This window comes from Silurus aristotelis (assembly GCF_946808225.1).
Source record: "Silurus aristotelis genome assembly, chromosome: 20".
Taxonomy (NCBI): Eukaryota; Metazoa; Chordata; class Actinopteri; order Siluriformes; family Siluridae; genus Silurus; species Silurus aristotelis.
This window is the reverse complement of record NC_139593.1, coordinates 22758588-22776087: the sequence shown is the minus strand read 5'-3', so window position 1 is coordinate 22776087 and position 17500 is coordinate 22758588. Positions and strand designations below refer to the sequence as shown.

The window sequence follows — 17500 nt, the reverse complement described above, 5'->3', positions numbered from 1 at the left end:
GATCATGACGTAGCGTTGGTTGTGGAGGTGCAGGTCTTTGAGGAGGTCTGGCAGTGTGGAGAAGCTCACAGGGTTGAAGGTGAAGTCCAGAGCGCGGTCCATGTAGTCAATATCGTTCCACTGTACCTCCTGAAACAATCATACAACTCAACCTTCTTCTTCATAAACACACACACACACACACACACACACACACACACACACATCCTTCTCCTTCATAAACACACACACACACACACACACACACCCCCTTCTTCATAAACACACACACACACACACACCCTTCTCCTTCATAAACACACACACACACACACACACACACACACACACACACACACACACACACACACACACACCCTTCTTCATAAACACACACACACACACACACACACCCTTCTTCATAAACACACACACACACACACACACCCTTCTCCTTCATAAACACACACACACACACACACACACACACACACACACACACACACACACCCTTCTCCTTCATAAACACACACACACACACACACACACACCCTTCTCCTTCATAAACACACACACACACACACACACACACACACCCTTCTCCTTCATAAACACACACACACACACACACACACACACACACACACACACACCCTTCTCCTTCATAAACACACACACACACACACACACACACACACACACACACACACACACACCCTTCTCCTTCATAAACACACACACACACACACACACACACACCCTTCTCCCTCATAAACACACACACACACACACACACACACACACCCTTCTCCTTCATAAACACACACACCCACACCCACACCCACACACACACCCTTCTCCTTCATAAACACACACACCCACACACACACCCACTTCTCCTTCATAAACACACACACACACACACACACACATCCTTCTCCTTCATAAACACACACACACACACACACACACACCCCCTTCTTCATAAACACACACACACACACACACCCTTCTCCTTCATAAACACACACACACACACACACACACACACACACACACACACACACACACACACACACCCTTCTTCATAAACACACACACACACACACACACACCCTTCTTCATAAACACACACACACACACACACACCCTTCTCCTTCATAAACACACACACACACACACACACACACACACACACACACACACACACACCCTTCTCCTTCATAAACACACACACACACACACACACACACCCTTCTCCTTCATAAACACACACACACACACACACACACACACACCCTTCTCCTTCATAAACACACACACACACACACACACACACACACACACACACACACCCTTCTCCTTCATAAACACACACACACACACACACACACACACACACACACACACACACACACACACACCCTTCTCCTTCATAAACACACACACACACACACACACACACACCCTTCTCCCTCATAAACACACACACACACACACACACACACACACACACACACACACACACCCTTCTCCTTCATAAACACACACACCCACACCCACACCCACACACACACCCTTCTCCTTCATAAACACACACACCCACACACACACCCACTTCTCCTTCATAAACACACACACACACACACACACTTCTCCTTCATAAACACACACACACACACACACACACACACACACACACACACACACACACACCCTTCTCCTTCATAAACACACACACCCACACCCACACCCACACACACCCTTCTCCTTCATAAACACACACACCCACACCCACACCCACTTCTCCTTCATAAACACACACACACACACACACACACACACACACACACACACACACACACACACACACACACACACCCTTCTCCTTCATAAACACACACACCCACACCCACACACACCCTTCTCCTTCATAAACACACACACCCACACCCACTTCTCCTTCATAAACACACACACACACACACACACACACACACACACACACACACACACACACTTCTCCTTCATAAACACACACACACACACACACACACACACACACACACACACACACACACACACACCCTTTTCCTTCATAAACACACACCCCCACACCGACACACCCTTCTCCTTCATAAACACACACACACACACACACACACACACACACACACACACACACACACACACACACACACACACACTTCTCCTTCATAAACACACACACACACACACACACACACACACACACACACACCCTTTTCCTTCATTAACACACACACCCACACCGACACACCCTTTTCCTTCATAAACACACACCCACACACACCCACACACACCCACACACACCCACACACACCCACAGACACCCACAGACACCCACAGACACACCCACACACACTGTACCTGTGGTATTCCATAATTCCTCATTTCTTTCACCACCTCCCATGTTTTGTTGCTGGAGTCGTAACCCCAGCGACACAGGTGATACCCCAGAGCCCAGTACACCGGCATCGCAGGTCTTCCTGAAGAGAAAAGACGGGAAAAGCTGTAGGATTGTAAAATATTCTGAATCTGTAGTAAAATAGGACACGCTGTGCTACAGAAGGTGTGTGTGTTGAAATACTGTAGTGTGAACCGCCGAAACCTTCTCATCATAATTATCATATTGTGAACGTTCCACTGACCTACGACCTCCAGGTACTCCGACACCACAGAGCTCGGATCAGGGCCAACAAACACATAGAGGTCCAGAATTCCCCCGATGGTGCGCCAGGTGAGAGCAGGAGCAGGCTGGAGGACAACATCTACACACACATGATCACACGGGGCTCTTAAATAAACACGTTTCCTTTTTAGAAAAAATCACTTTTCTTTTTGCTGAAATTGTGCACAAGAATATCTGTGAAAAGTGAACCTATTTACTGCATTTTACTGCCAAATGTCATCAAAATAATAAATAAATAAAAAATTATCAATAAAAATATTGATTTTAAATGACTTTAACAGTAAACACGCCGAATATTGTTTATGTTTTAGTTTAACCTGAATCTCCTCATCCCTCGCTCTTTCTCTCCGTTCCTCCAGTTTTCATTCTGCTGCGTTAAACTCCTGTTTTTTTTTTTTGTTTTTTGTTATTTTTTTTTTACATTTGCTAAATTCAGCCTTTTTTATATTCCAGATTTTTATCCCGATATTCCGACTTTTTTTCTTAAATACATGCAACATTTCTGGTGCATCATTGTGCATGTTGTGGTCCTGAAGCGTGAAGATGTTGGAGTATGAACGAGGCTCCTCTGATTCATCAGTCAGAGTTCTCTCCAGGATCAGAGGCTCAGTTTAATACCATGTGATTCTCGATTTTATTTTTAATGTGTAAAACTTTCTGTCTCTACAGACGGGTGACGCTGCCCGATCCGTGAAATAAAGTCAGAATGGAGAGAAATAAAAAGCTGAACGAGCTTCTATAGTGTTTACTGTCCAGAGCCCTCCAGAGTTTTGCAGCTGGTGCGTCAGTAATAATGGTCCGTGGGGAAACACAGTGCTTTGTGAGCATCGAGGAAAATAATTAGCAGTTTTGAATTTGAATTAGTCGAGTTACTTGAGGAATAATTTTAGTTTCTGCTGAATGAGATGATCAGATGGCTTCCAGAACATTGCAGGAAGGTATGAGAAAGGGAACAGCGTTAATAAAGGAGGAAGAGAAAACAACAAATCTTATCGTTTTATCAGTTTATCGTACGCCTGCTTTCATCCTGCAGCAATAAAAACTGCTCAAAGTCCAAAGTTTAAAATAAAGTCAATTTTATTACACTTCATACTGATCACTCACACGCGCACACACACACACACACACACACACACACACACACACACACACACACACACACACACACACACAGTCTCACCCATAGCGTTGCTGTTCAGCAGGAAAGAGCCGTGTGACAGTCCATCAGCCTCCATGAGAAGATAAAAAGGATGAACTCCGTAGAGGTTGATCAGCTCCTACAGGAACACGAAACAGTAGAACAAAATATCTGATCAGATTCTGAAAATATTACTCAATTCAGCAGCTCCACCCATATCACCGTAACAAACCCATATTTATTTCTATTTAATATTTTGGATGATACGTGTTGGTCTAATTCGCTACACATTTATGTGTATTTATTAGACGTGAGTGCTGTATATCGCTAATTAAGCACTTATATAAAAAGTATTTACTTAAAAGTTCAGAATTTAAGAATATTATCTGAATCTGTTATAAATAAAGAAGATCCTGAGATATCCAAGCTTTCAGATTCACATCAGGACAGAAAAGGGTTCAAATTAAATCTAATTCAAAATCTGATATTAATAACAATAAGAAAAAAAAAACACAGTTGTAAATTAAAGGTTGAATCATCGATTTATCAGTTTTGCAGATTAATTATTTGCTAAAACTATCGCAAGAATCCATACCTACAGTATAGTTTTTCCGGGTGGTGTTATACAGCAAGAGAGCACCCTCTAGAGGTGAATCACTGACACCATGTGTTTGTTATGTTGAAGTGTATTACAGTGGTACTTTGACCTACGAGACCTACGAGCTTTTCGAGGTACGAGCGGTCACTGTGGATTTTCTGCTTTGTTACGTGAGCAAAAACTTGAGGTACGAGCTCGAGACGCCGCTGCTAGATGGTGAAGCGAAGCCAGCAAGCGAAGATTGTGACGAAAATTAAGATAAGCAAAGAAGAAAAAGTAAAAAATGTAAAGTTTAGGGATACGTAGTGTACAGGAGTGATAGTAAAAAACGAGTTTTCCCTCCTCCTCCGCTTATCTCCTCTACCCCTTCCCCACCACCACCCCCCCTCTGCTGGCGTATCCGTTAGCTCAACTCGTCTCATCTCCAGGGTAAATACACTGAATAAACCCTTATTATATCTTTACATTCTCTTTTTTATTATGTTTTTATACAGGATGTGTTATTATGAAATGTATTTTCCAATTTAATAACATCAAACATAAAAACGGGGTCATTTTGAGGGTTGGAACGGATTAATGCCATTTTAAGTATTTTCAATGAGAAAAACTGATTTGATGTGCGAGTAAACTGAGATACGAGCTCGTCCACGGAACCAATTAAACTCAGAGGTCAAGGTACCACTGTATTTCTCTCTTTTTGGATCGAACTGTTGTTTATTTATTTGGAATGTTACTTTTTGTTTCCGTTTAAATGCGTGTCTTATTTTACTCAATATTTATTCATATATTTATTTTATTTAGCACCTTTTCATGTTCAGTTTATTTTAAATTTACTGTTTTTTTTTTTTAATCCAGTATCTATTTTAAAATGATTGATTAATCAGTTATTGGCGAGTAGGATCAGACCCAGATATCAGAATCGGTTTACCTCTAATGTAAATAACTGAACAGATAAACAGTAAACTGATCATGAACAATCGTTCTCTACATCATCACCACGGTTCAGAGCGTAACAACAGGCCCAGGCAGTGTGTGTGTGTGTGTGTGTGTGTGTGTGTGTGTGTGTGTGTGTGTGTGCTCACTTCAGGAGCTGCATCTCGAGCCCACATGGTGAAGGTGCTCCACTGCATGTCATGCACCAGGTTGGAGCGATGTTCTCCGAGACCATAGAGGAACTTTGAAGGTAAAGCTGTAGACATCTGCAGGAACTGATCAGCGTAGAAGAGAGGAGCTACTGTAGTGTTCAACCTTCAGACAGAGAAGACCACAATTATATTACAGTGTAGTGTAGCACAGACTCATGTGACCACACACACACACACACACACACATGCACACACACACCCCTCCGAGGAGCGTACAGTGTTAGTATACTGTATGGTGTAGATGATATAAGATCTGCTGTAATGTTCAGCAGGACTCACAGCACTGCTCCGTTCTGCCTTCTCTTCACTATAATCCCGAACGGCTGTTTGGAGAACTCCACAGTGTACAGGGGATTTGGAGCTCTTTTCCCCACCACAGGAACCTCTATAGGAACCTGGAACCTCTCCTGTGCTGGATCTGTTATCTGAGGAACACAAATGCTGCCGATTCGAAACACAAAAGCAACAGATTTGGACTTTACGACTAAAATAAATCAAACCAATCTCTCACCCTGAGACGCAGCCGGCTGTTTGACTCGTACAGCACCTCCAGCTTCAGGACCTCGATATCTTTCGGATAATACGTCTTCTGAGTACGGAGCAGCTTCCCGTTCATTCCTGTCTCGGTGTCGTTAACGGACACCAGCGTATAGGACGGGAATTCTGTGGGATAGAAGCACCACGGGACGCCGCTCTTCTCCTCGGACGCTCGGGTAAAGCAGCAGTTCCTGGCGTGACACATCTCCTCGGTCACCACGACTCCTCTCTCCGGGTAGCAGTTGAACCTCCAGGATTCGGGAATGATGGAGCAGGATTCCGGCTGTGTCCGGTTCTCCTCGCCGGGAGGACCAGCGTGGGGTGGAGGACGGCGAGTTCCTACAGAGGGCGTGCCACGCAGCCAAAGGACGGTTCCCAGCAACCAGATGCCGAGGACTACGAGGATGAAGCCTCCTAAGATGAGCAGCGCAGCAGTGACAGACCAACGAGGCCTCCGGGTCAGCAGGGGGCGCTCTGCATCCTCTACCTTCATCTCACTGTCCTGATGATCATCATGAGCCTGAAGTAACGGCACTCCAGAGAAGTGCACCTCCTCGGGGGTTAATCTCTTATATGACACCATGCTGAGGAGCTGAAAGCAGAGCACCAGGTTTACTATAAACACGTAAACATAGCTAACGGCTGAAGCGGCACTCTGGCGCCGCCATGTGGTTTATTATCTACACTACATCACTTATTCTCACATGACTGAAGCTGCAGATGTGTTAAAGGTTGAAAAAACCCTGTTTTTTATTTAGCTGCAGGAAGAAGAGGAAGTGAAAATCATGTCTTCGTGTGGTGGAAATGCTGAATGCTAAAGATCGGTCACAAGACTGAGCGAAACGCTGTGCGTGTCCAGTGCATGTCACCCTGAAGATAAAACACCAGCACAAAGTAACGGGGTCTATCTGCTCTCCTCTTTGACGTGTAAGCTGCTCTGTGCTGAAGATGTGGGAAAAGATCAGACTTTACCCCTGACCCTGACAGAGCACTGACTCTGGAGACACCTTCCATAAATACTGCAGAAACATCTCACACCTGTAACCCCTGCATTATTAATGCCTCTATGACCCACCCGTTACCACGGCAACTTATTAACCTGAGGTTCATCTTTCACAGCTGCTCCAACTACAGTTTCTGCGCAGGAACCCTCTGAGAAACCTAAAAGCTCATGACTCTTTTCATGCGCGAGTCGACTCTTAAAGCTCACCTACAAGATCCGGCTCACTGAGTCGACTTTTTATGTAAACTGCTGCTTTAGTATTCTTAGGAAAGACTTCCTGCAGTTTTAAGATCTAATTATAGATTTTTATTGTTTATTTATTATTAAGATTTTTTGTTTTACATTTTAATGAATAAAATTCATCTTAATGAATGCTTCAGTCAGGTGTCGGTTCCTGTCCCGGAACTGATTCACTTTATCGCGCAGCTTGTTAGCGGTTAAATCATCAAAATAAACTGCAGATCTAATTATAAAACACACCTGTAATATAAACACAACCTAATAAAGATATATTCACCCTGATCTGTGAAGGTAAAAGAGACACTAAACTGATTAGTGATTATTAACGCTGTTTATTTATAAAGATATAATCCCTGTTTGATTCAGATTTAAACTGAGCACCCTGTCCGCCATAAACACCAGTTACACTGACTTCTGCTCGGAATGATGTGAATAAAACATGAAGAACATCTGAATATAAAGTAGATTACCGTGTGAATGAGGACAGAGAGCAGGTGTGTGTGTGTGTTACATGGCAGAAAGCAGCAGGAACCCGGACTGTTTACACACTCCCTCCGAGGCTCTGGAGACGTGTTCAAACCTGCAGCTGCTTCACGCCTGCGCACATCGAAGCCCGGAGCAGCAGCTACTGATGAGAAGAACGAGTCTTTAATGTGACTCAGAAGAACGAGTCGAACCAGAGAGTGATTCGTTCATTTTGGACGAGTCTTTAATGTGAATCATAAAATGAGTCGTCTTAAAAAGTGATTCTTTTATTTGAAACGAGTCTTTAATGTGACTCAGAAGAGCGAGTCGTCTCAAAGAGTGATTCGTTCATTATTTATAATTTTTTTTGCTATTTTTTTTAGGTTAATCGATTCCATATGTTTATTATAAATTTCTTCTACATCTTTGTGTGATGTTCTGAACATCGTTAATTCTGACAGCTGTTAAAAATCCGAGTGGATAAATAGACCAGAATGTGCGCAGGACTGCGCGCGCTGTAGTGTTCGAACACACCTACAGTCATCTTGCTCTGTATTCTACAGAACTACTCTGCCGCCATCTGCTGGATCGGATCGCATTTAACATTTATTATAATAAAGAAAAAAAAAAGGATAAAAATAAAATGAAACAACTGATTAAAAACTTCCTTCCGTTCAGACTTTGATAAAGTTAAAACACAAAGCTTTAAAAATTTACCTTCACATGGTATATTTATATATAAGATATAATATTTAATATTCATTATTGCAAATCTCTTGTTATGGTTTAACAGTTTCAGAACTCGGCAGCTCGCATTATTACCAAAACTCCTTCATTTCAACACATTATTCCGGTTTTGCTTCCAACCCAGCCATTAGGGGGGCACAAGCCAGTGTACTCTTAGTGCCGGTCCCAAGCCCGGGTAAATGGGGAGGGTTGCGTTAGGAAGGGCATCCAGCGTAAAACATGTGCCAAATCAAATATGCGGATCACAAATAAGAATTTCATACCGGATCGGTCGAGGCCCGGGTTAACAACGACCGCCACAGGTATCGTTAGCCGACAGGGTACCGGTGGAAATTGGGCTACTGTTGGCCGAAGGAGGAGAAGGAGAGGAGGAAGACGTCTACAGAGACGGCAGGGAAAGGAGAAGTGGAGGAGAGTGGAGGTTCGGTAATGTTGGTACTATGACTGGTATTCACGTCCCACCTCGTGAAGATTATGGACCTATGGATGATCATGGAGAAGTAGATGCCGAGTGTTTAAAGGCCCTGGCATGGAGAAGCTGATGCTGGATCTATGATGATCACAAATTGTTCTGTATTGTTGAAAGATTTATGACCAAACTTTTGATGTCACCCATATGAGGATGGGTTCCCCTTTGAGTCTGGTTCCTCTCAAGGTTTCTTCCTCATATCATCTAAGGGAGTTTTTCCTTGCCACTGTCGCCACGGCTGCTCATCAGGGACAAACGCACACCATTCACCTTCACTGTTGTTTTCTGTAAAGCTGCTTTGAGACAATGTCTGTTGTGAAAAGCGCTATACAAATAAACTTGACTTGACTTGACTTGACTGGTAAAGGGAGAGAGATAGCTGATATGATGGAGAGGAGAAAGGTAGATGTGTTGTGTGTTCAGGAGACCAAGTAGAAAGGGAGTAAGAGCAGGAACATTGGAGGGGTTTAAACTGTTTTATCATGGTGTGGATGGAAAGAGAAATGGTGTAGGGGTGATTCTGAAGGAAGAGTACAGTAAGAGTGTAGTGGAGGTGAAGAGAGTTTCTGATAGGGTGATGATCGTGAAGGTGGAAGTTGAAGGGATGATGATAAATGTCATCAGTGCCTATGCTCCACAAGTTGGCTGTGAGATGGAGGAGAAAGAAAGATTCTGGAGTGAATTAGATGAAGTGGTAGATGGTGTACCTAGGAAAGAACGATTGGTGATTGGGGCAGACTTTAATGGGCATGTAGGTGAAGGGAACAGAGGTGATGAGGAGGTGATGGTAGGTATGGTTTTAAGGAGAGGAATGTGGAAGGGCAGATGGTGGTAGATTTTGCTAAAAGGATGGAAATGGCAGTGGTGAACACGTATTTTAAGAAGAAGGAGGATCATAGGGTGACGTATAAGAGTGGAGGAAGGTGCACACAGGTGGATTATCTTCTGTGTAGGAGATGCAACCTGAAGGAGATTGGAGACTGTAAGGTGTTGGCGGGGGACAGTGTAGCTAGACAGCATCGGATGGTGGTCTGTAGGATGGTTTTGGAGGCGAAGAAGAAGAGGAGGAAAGTAAGGTTTGAAAGAAGAATAAGATGGTGGAAACTGAAGGAGGAAGAGTGTAGTGTGAGGTTCAGGGAAGAGGTCAGACAGGGGCTCGGTGGTGGTGAAGAGGTGCCGGATGATTGGGCAACTACTGCAGGAGTGATGAGGGAGGCAGCTAGAAAAGTACTTGGTGTGACATCTGGAAATAGAAAGCAAGACAAGGAGACGTGGTGGTGGAATGAGGAAGTGCAGGAGAGCATTAGGGGAAAGAGATTGGCAAAACAGAAGTGGGATCGACAGAGTGATGAGAAAAGTAGGCAGGAGTACAAGGAGATGCGGCAGCAGGTTAAAAGGGATGTGGCGAAAGCCAAGGAAAAGGCATATGAGGAACTGTATAAGAGGTTGGACACTAAGGAAGGAGAAAAGGATTTATACCGATTGGCCAAGCAGAGGGACCGAGCTGGGAAGGATGTACTGCAAGTTAGAGCAATAAAAGATGGAGAGGGAAATGTGTTGACTAGTGAGGAGAGTGTGTTGAGAAGATGGAGGGAGTATTTTGAGCAGCTGATGAATGAGGAAAATCAGAGAGAGAGAGAAGGTTGGACGATGTGGAGTTGGTGAAGCAGGATGTAGATAGGATTAGTAAGGAGGAAGTGAGAGCAGCGATTAAGAGGATGAAGAGTGGAAAGTCGGTTGGACCAGATGACATACCAGTAGAAGCATGGAGATGTTTAGGAGAGATGCAGTGGAGTTTTTAACAAGATTGTTTAACAGGATTCTGGAAGGTGAGAAGATGCCTGAGGAATGGAGAAGGAGTGTGCTGGTACCGATCTTTAAACATAAGGGAGATGTGCAGACCTGCAGTAACTACAGGGGAATAAAGTTGATCAGTCACACCATGAAGTTATGGGAAAGAGTAGTGGAAGCCAGGCTGAGAGAAGAGGTGACCATCTGTGAGCAACAGTATGGTTTCATGCTAAGGAAGAGCACCACAGACATAATTTGCTTTGAGGATGTTGATGGAGAAGTATAGAGAAGGACAGAAGGAGCTGCATTGTGTATTTGTGGATTTAGAGAAAGCGTACGACAGGGTGCCGAGAGAGGAGTTGTGGTATTGTATGAGGAAGTCAGGTGTGTCAGAGAAGTATGTGAGGGTGGTGCAGGACATGTATGAGGACAGTGTGACGGCAGTAAAGTGTGCAGTAGGTACGACAGACTGGTTCAGGGTGAAGGTTGGACTGCATCAAGGATCGGCCCTGAGCCCTTTCCTGTTTGCAGTGGTGATGGACAGGTTGACGGACGAGGTCAGACAGGAGTCTCCCTGGACTATGATGTTTGCAGATGATATTGTGATTTGTGGTGAGAGTAGGGAGCAGGTGGAGAAGATCCTGGAGAGGTGGAGGTACACGCTGGAGAGAAGGAGAATAAAAGTCAGTAGTAGTAAGACAGAGTACATGTGTGTGAATGAGAGGGAGGGCAGTGGAGGGTGCGGTTGCAGGGAGAAGAGGTGGAGAAGGTGGAGGAGTTCAGGTACCTGGGGTCAACAGTGCAAAGTAATGGAGAGTGTGTTAGAGAAGTAAAGAAAAGAGTGCAGGCAGGGTGGAGTGGGTGGAGAAGAGTGACAGGAGTGATTTGTGATAGAAGAGTATCTGTGAGAGTGAAAGGGAAAGTTTATAGGACTGTGGTGAGACCTGAGATGTTGTATGGATTAGAGACAGTGGCATTGAGTAAAAGACAGGAGGTGGAGCTGGAGGTAGCAGAGCTGAAGATGTTGAGATGTTCGTTGGGAGTGACGACGATGGACAGGATTAGAAATTAGTTTATTAGAGGGACAGCACATGTAGGACGTTTTGGAGACAAGGTGAGGAAGGCGAGATTGAGATGGTTTGGACATGTGCAGAGGAGGGACATGAATTATATGGGTAGAAAAATGCTGAGGATGGAGCCACCAGGTAGGAGGAAAAGAGGAAGATCAAGGAGGAGGTTTATGGATGTGGTGAGGGAAGACATGCAGGTAGTTGGTGTGAAAGATGCAGATGTAGAGGACAGGGTGGTATGGAGACGGATGATCCGCTGTGGCGCCCCCTAATGGGAGCAGCCGAAAGAAGAAGAAGATTATTATTATTATTATTATTATTATTATTATTATTATTATTATTATTATTATTATTAATCTATTTCTACTATAATACCAAGAACATGTAATGACCCACTTTTTCCACAAGATGGAGACAGAGGTCAATTCAATCCCTTTCATGGATTCAAGTCTGGACCTGATTTCTTTCTTACTCACTTTGTAGATTCATGCAGGCAATCAGGGACCTTCAGGGCAGTCAGGTGATCACACAGAGTGACACGCCCACTAGATCTGATCACAGTTTGTGATGATGGAGGCTCATAGGCTCACAGTTAGATGCAACTCAGACAGTCAGTTAGATTTATTTGTCTAAAACTGAGACTTGTACGACCGTGTACATGTGATTCATGTCAGTATTTATTTCTGATATCAGTAAAAAGAAGTGTTGAGTCCAGAGGAGTCACATCTTCCATAATCCATTAATATAATGCACTTACAATCATCCAAAGACTGTAGTAGTACAGTTATTACACACACACACACACACACACACACACACACACACACACACACACACACACACACACACACACACACGCAGCTGCTGGGTTTAACACACAGAGGTCATTAAAGACCCTAAATACATGCTGCTGTTGTTGCCGCTGTGTAAATATTTCACTTCTCACAACTGTTTAGATTTTTATAATCGCAGCCGCTCGGATCGACTCTGAACACATGCCGCCTGGACGCCAGGGTTTTTTTTTTTTTTTTTTTATCAGAATGCTCTGAAGGAGTTCTGATTGCTTCCCGGAGTTATGGATAGAACACACTCCAGAGTCTGGCGCTTCTATAAACGCCAGGCCACGTGACACGTGAAGTGTCTACTCATGACGTCAGAGTGGCTGATGATCCGAGAGTCGAATATAAACCTGATTTCAGTTTTAATGAGAGACACTTAAGAGGAAATCAGCTGATCAGCTTTTATTTATGTAAATGAGTTGTCAAGTATTTACATATTTAAATAACGCAGTCTTTACCTGCGGTTTATTTCACTATGACAGGAAAAAACGTTAGTAGTTTCGAGGTTACGGTTTTGCTCCTTCATCTTCATTTCATCATGAAAACTACTTTATAGTTCATTATAAATACACTAGTTAGTGACTGTGATGAAGGAAGAGGAGAGAAACAAAGAATGGGGGAAAAAAAGAGAGAAGACCGAGAAGAGGGAAAAATGTAACATTAGAGGAGAGAAAAGAGGAAGAAGAATATGAATGATAATTATAAAGTGGGTGGAGTCCAGAAAAAGTGTTGAATCAACTTGTTTCTTTGTGTTGTGATATTTATATTATACTACAGTTTGAAATAGACGTGTTCTAAAAAATGATAAAAAGATCAATAAATGAGTGAAACAATGCAGCATGAATCTGAATATGAGAAACTTTCTCAACTTAAATATTACAAACAGCTGGATGTAAAGTTCTGGACCTGAATCACACACAGTTTCCTGTAATCTACTAAATCAAGGAGTTACATGAAATCACCTCAACACACAACACACACACACACACACACACACACACACACACACACACACACACACACACACACACACACACACACACACACACATTCAATAACTGAAATCCACCATTATGCAGAATCTACTCAGTGATCTTTCTTTTGTGTTGGATACAACAGACAGGCAACAGACAGGCAACAGACAGGCAACAGACAGGCAACAGACAGACGGCAGTCAGACGGCAGTCAGACGGCAGACAGATAACAGACAGATAACAGACAGGGTCACCACTCTCTGTCTTCCAACAACACAATAACTTTGAGCTGTGGCTTAAATATTATCAGAAATTTCGGCTGTGGGATTGGTACTGAACACTCAACTGCTTTCATTAGATAGGACAGCATTTAAAACACACACACACACACACACACACACACACACACACACACACACACACACACACACACACACACACACACCACACACACACACACATGCAAAGTCCTCATTCATTCATTCATTTTCTCCCGCTTATCCGTAATTCGGGTCGCGGGGGCAGCAGTCTAAGCAGACCCCCGCCTTCGACTGCTACCCAATCCTCACAGCACCGTCCCTTACGGTCCCTCCTGCAGGTGGTGAGCCCACGGGAAGGCGGCCCCACGTCACTCCGACGTCATGGACCTTGATATTTCCCTCGTAAGGGACATGCAAAGTCATGCTACATTATACTGTGGAATGTTTAGATAATTTTCCTGTCAAAGACAAAAATTTTGCACACTTAAGATCATAGATCACGTGACATTGACACCCCTGTCCGGTGAACTACACTGCTGTCCGGTGCTGTACGCCGCTGTCTGGTGCTGTCCGGTGCTGTCCGGTGAACTACACTGCTGTACGCCACTGTACGCCACTGTACGCCACTGTCCGGAGCTGTCCGGTGAACTACACTGCTGTACGCCGCTGTCTGGTGCTGTCCGGTGCTGTCCGGTGAACTACACTGCTGTACCCCACTGTCTGGTGCTGTCCGGTGCTGTCCGGTGAACTACACTGCTGTACGCCGCTGTCTGGTGCTGTCCGGTGCTGTCCGGTGAACTACACTGCTGTACGCCACTGTACGCCACTGTCCGGTGCTGTCCGGTGAACTACACTGCTGTATGCCACTGTACGCCACTGTCCGGTGCTGTCCGGTGAACTACACTGCTGTACGCCACTGTACGCCACTGTCCGGTGCTGTCCGGTGAACTACACTGCTGTACGCCGCTGTCCGGTGCTGTCCGGTGCTGTCCGGTGAACTACACTGCTGTATGCCACTGTACGCCACTGTCCGGTGCTGTCCGGTGAACTACACTGCTGTACGCCACTGTCCGGTGCTGTCCGGTGAACTACACTGCTGTACGCCGCTGTCCGGTGCTGTCCGGTGAACTACACTGCTGTACGCCACTGTCCGGTGCTGTCCGGTGCTGTCCGGTGAACTACACTGCTGTACGCCGCTGTCCGGTGCTGTCCGGTGCTGTCCGGTGAACTACACTGCTGTACGCCGCTGTACGCCACTGTCCGGTGCTGTCCGGTGAACTACACTGCTGTACGCCACTGTCCAGTGCTGTCCGGTGCTGTCCGGTGAACTACACTGCTGTACGCCGCTGTACGCCACTGTCCAGTGCTGTCCGGTGCTGTCCGGTGAACTACACTGCTGTACGCCACTGTACGCCACTGTCCGGTGCTGTCCGGTGAACTACACTGCTGTACGCCACTGTACGCCACTGTCCGGTGCTGTCCGGTGAACTACACTGCTGTACGCCACTGTCCAGTGCTGTCCGGTGCTGTCCGGTGAACTACACTGCTGTACGCCGCTGTACGCCACTGTCCAGTGCTGTCCGGTGCTGTCCGGTGAACTACACTGCTGTACGCCACTGTACGCCACTGTCCGGTGCTGTCCGGTGAACTACACTGCTGTACGCCGCTGTCCGGTGCTGTCCGGTGCTGTCCGGTGAACTACACTGCTGTACGCCGCTGTACGCCACTGTCCAGTGCTGTCCGGTGCTGTCCGGTGAACTACACTGCTGTACGCCGCTGTCTGGTGCTGTCCGGTGCTGTCCGGTGAACTACACTGCTGTACGCCGCTGTACGCCACTGTCCGGTGCTGTCCGGTGCTGTCCGGTGAACTACACTGCTGTCCGGTGCTGTCCGGTGAACTACACTGCTGTCTGGCGCTGTACGCCGCTGTACGCCGCTGTCCGGTGCTGTCCGGTTGACTACACCGCTATCCGGTGGACTACACTGCTGTCCGAGCTGTACGCCGCTGTCCACACCAGTCACACTGTTTTACACTGTTTTGGTGACTTTTTCTCACCATGTGCAGCTTTTTCTGAAAAGTGGGTCTTGTAAATGTGCTTGTTAGTGTTTCTGCAACCAAATCAGCTTCTTCTCCTCTGGCAGTCGTTGTGGAATGAAAAAACAGCAATTAAATCCTTATGAATATATTTGAGATGTGCAGTTTGCTACAGATGCGGGTTGTGAGCTCTGACTAGTGACGTCTAATCAGAGGACGTGAAAATTCTGACGTTATCACCTACACGTGAGTTTCATTCTCATGGATTTGAGGCTGTGGGCACTGCACTGTTAAATCTGAAGGGCTCAAGGCTGATTCCTTTGAAGAGAATAGACTATTGGGAATAATTCAGTGATTATGATTTCTGGAACTGTTCAAGAATCTGTATGTAATATTAATCTCCAGGATCTGCCCACGGATGGACAAGGCAATTATAGTGCATGTAAATAAATTTTGATTAATTATAAGTACAAATACTTCATCAATTCTGATTGTAGACTCTTAATGTGTCCACACACAGATACACACACATACATACACTATAGTGTGTATCTGAGAGTCTAAACATCCGCTAGTGAACAGCCTTTATTCCAGAATGTAGTAAATAATGTTTTATTGGAAGTGAAGATTATCAGCATGGCATGTTGAGAAAAAAGTAGAAATGTAGAATTATACGGTGTTGTGTCAAACTAAACAAATCCCAGAGTTCCAGCGTGTTTTCATTTCTGGGTTTACAGTATTACAGCACGTACAGCAGATCTGTTCTTCCTCCTGATGTATACGCAGAAAAATATCAGAAATGACTAGACACCAAAAAAACATCTCCATTTGACCTTGTTCTCTCAGCAGGCTGTCTCAATCTGCTGCATTATATATAGAAGAAACACACACACACACACACACACACACACACACACACAAACACACACACACACACACTGGATGTTCAACCCTCTGTCTGAGGACTTGCATTAATTGTGATGTCAAAGATTTGATGAGAAGATGAAGTGTTGTGTTCTTGATGTCACTGATCAGAGCTGCTGTAGAGGATTCAGTATCTGCTGACTCTGAGGCAACGTTCTCCAGGGACACGGCTTCACCTTCTTCTCTACTCTGGAGTGTGTGAACACGTCAGACACGCCTGATCAGCAGACACAAAAATCGCACACAAACACTTCAGATGTGAAGTGAACTGGAAAAAGTTGTTGGTTTTCACCCAAAACATCATTTAATCCTAAACACCCTGTGCCTCATACACAACATGGTGTTTTATCAAGAAATCACGCCGTCGTTCTGCTGTTTTAGGAAAAAATAATCAGTGAGGCAACGAAGTGGAATCACTGTTACCACCCCAAAGTCGATTATTTTCCAACTACAGCATGTCCTGAAGTGATGTGTTCCTCTCATAAACTGAAACAAGTCAGTTCCACAGCTCTTCCTTCACCAGTGAGAGGTCCTGAAGATGGCAAAGAATTTAGC

General features: G+C 44.9%; 1 protein-coding gene across 1 annotated transcript in view; it reads right to left on the bottom strand.

Annotated features, from left to right (window-relative positions):
* gaa2 (alpha glucosidase 2) overlaps window positions 1-8005 on the bottom strand; it is a 21231-nt gene extending 13226 nt beyond the window's left edge. The window contains exons 1-8 of the mRNA XM_083521868.1: window positions 7842-8005; window positions 6103-6720; window positions 5871-6016; window positions 5529-5694; window positions 3891-3987; window positions 2670-2789; window positions 2389-2507; window positions 1-129 (exon numbers count right to left, since the gene is read on the bottom strand). The exon at window positions 1-129 is cut by the window's left edge and continues 3 nt beyond it. Of these exons, the coding sequence (XP_083377994.1) occupies window positions 1-129; window positions 2389-2507; window positions 2670-2789; window positions 3891-3987; window positions 5529-5694; window positions 5871-6016; window positions 6103-6711 (1386 nt within the window). The 5' untranslated portion in view covers window positions 6712-6720; window positions 7842-8005. The remainder of the gene's footprint in view (window positions 130-2388; window positions 2508-2669; window positions 2790-3890; window positions 3988-5528; window positions 5695-5870; window positions 6017-6102; window positions 6721-7841) is intronic.
* Window positions 8006-17500: the final 9495 nt, after the last annotated feature.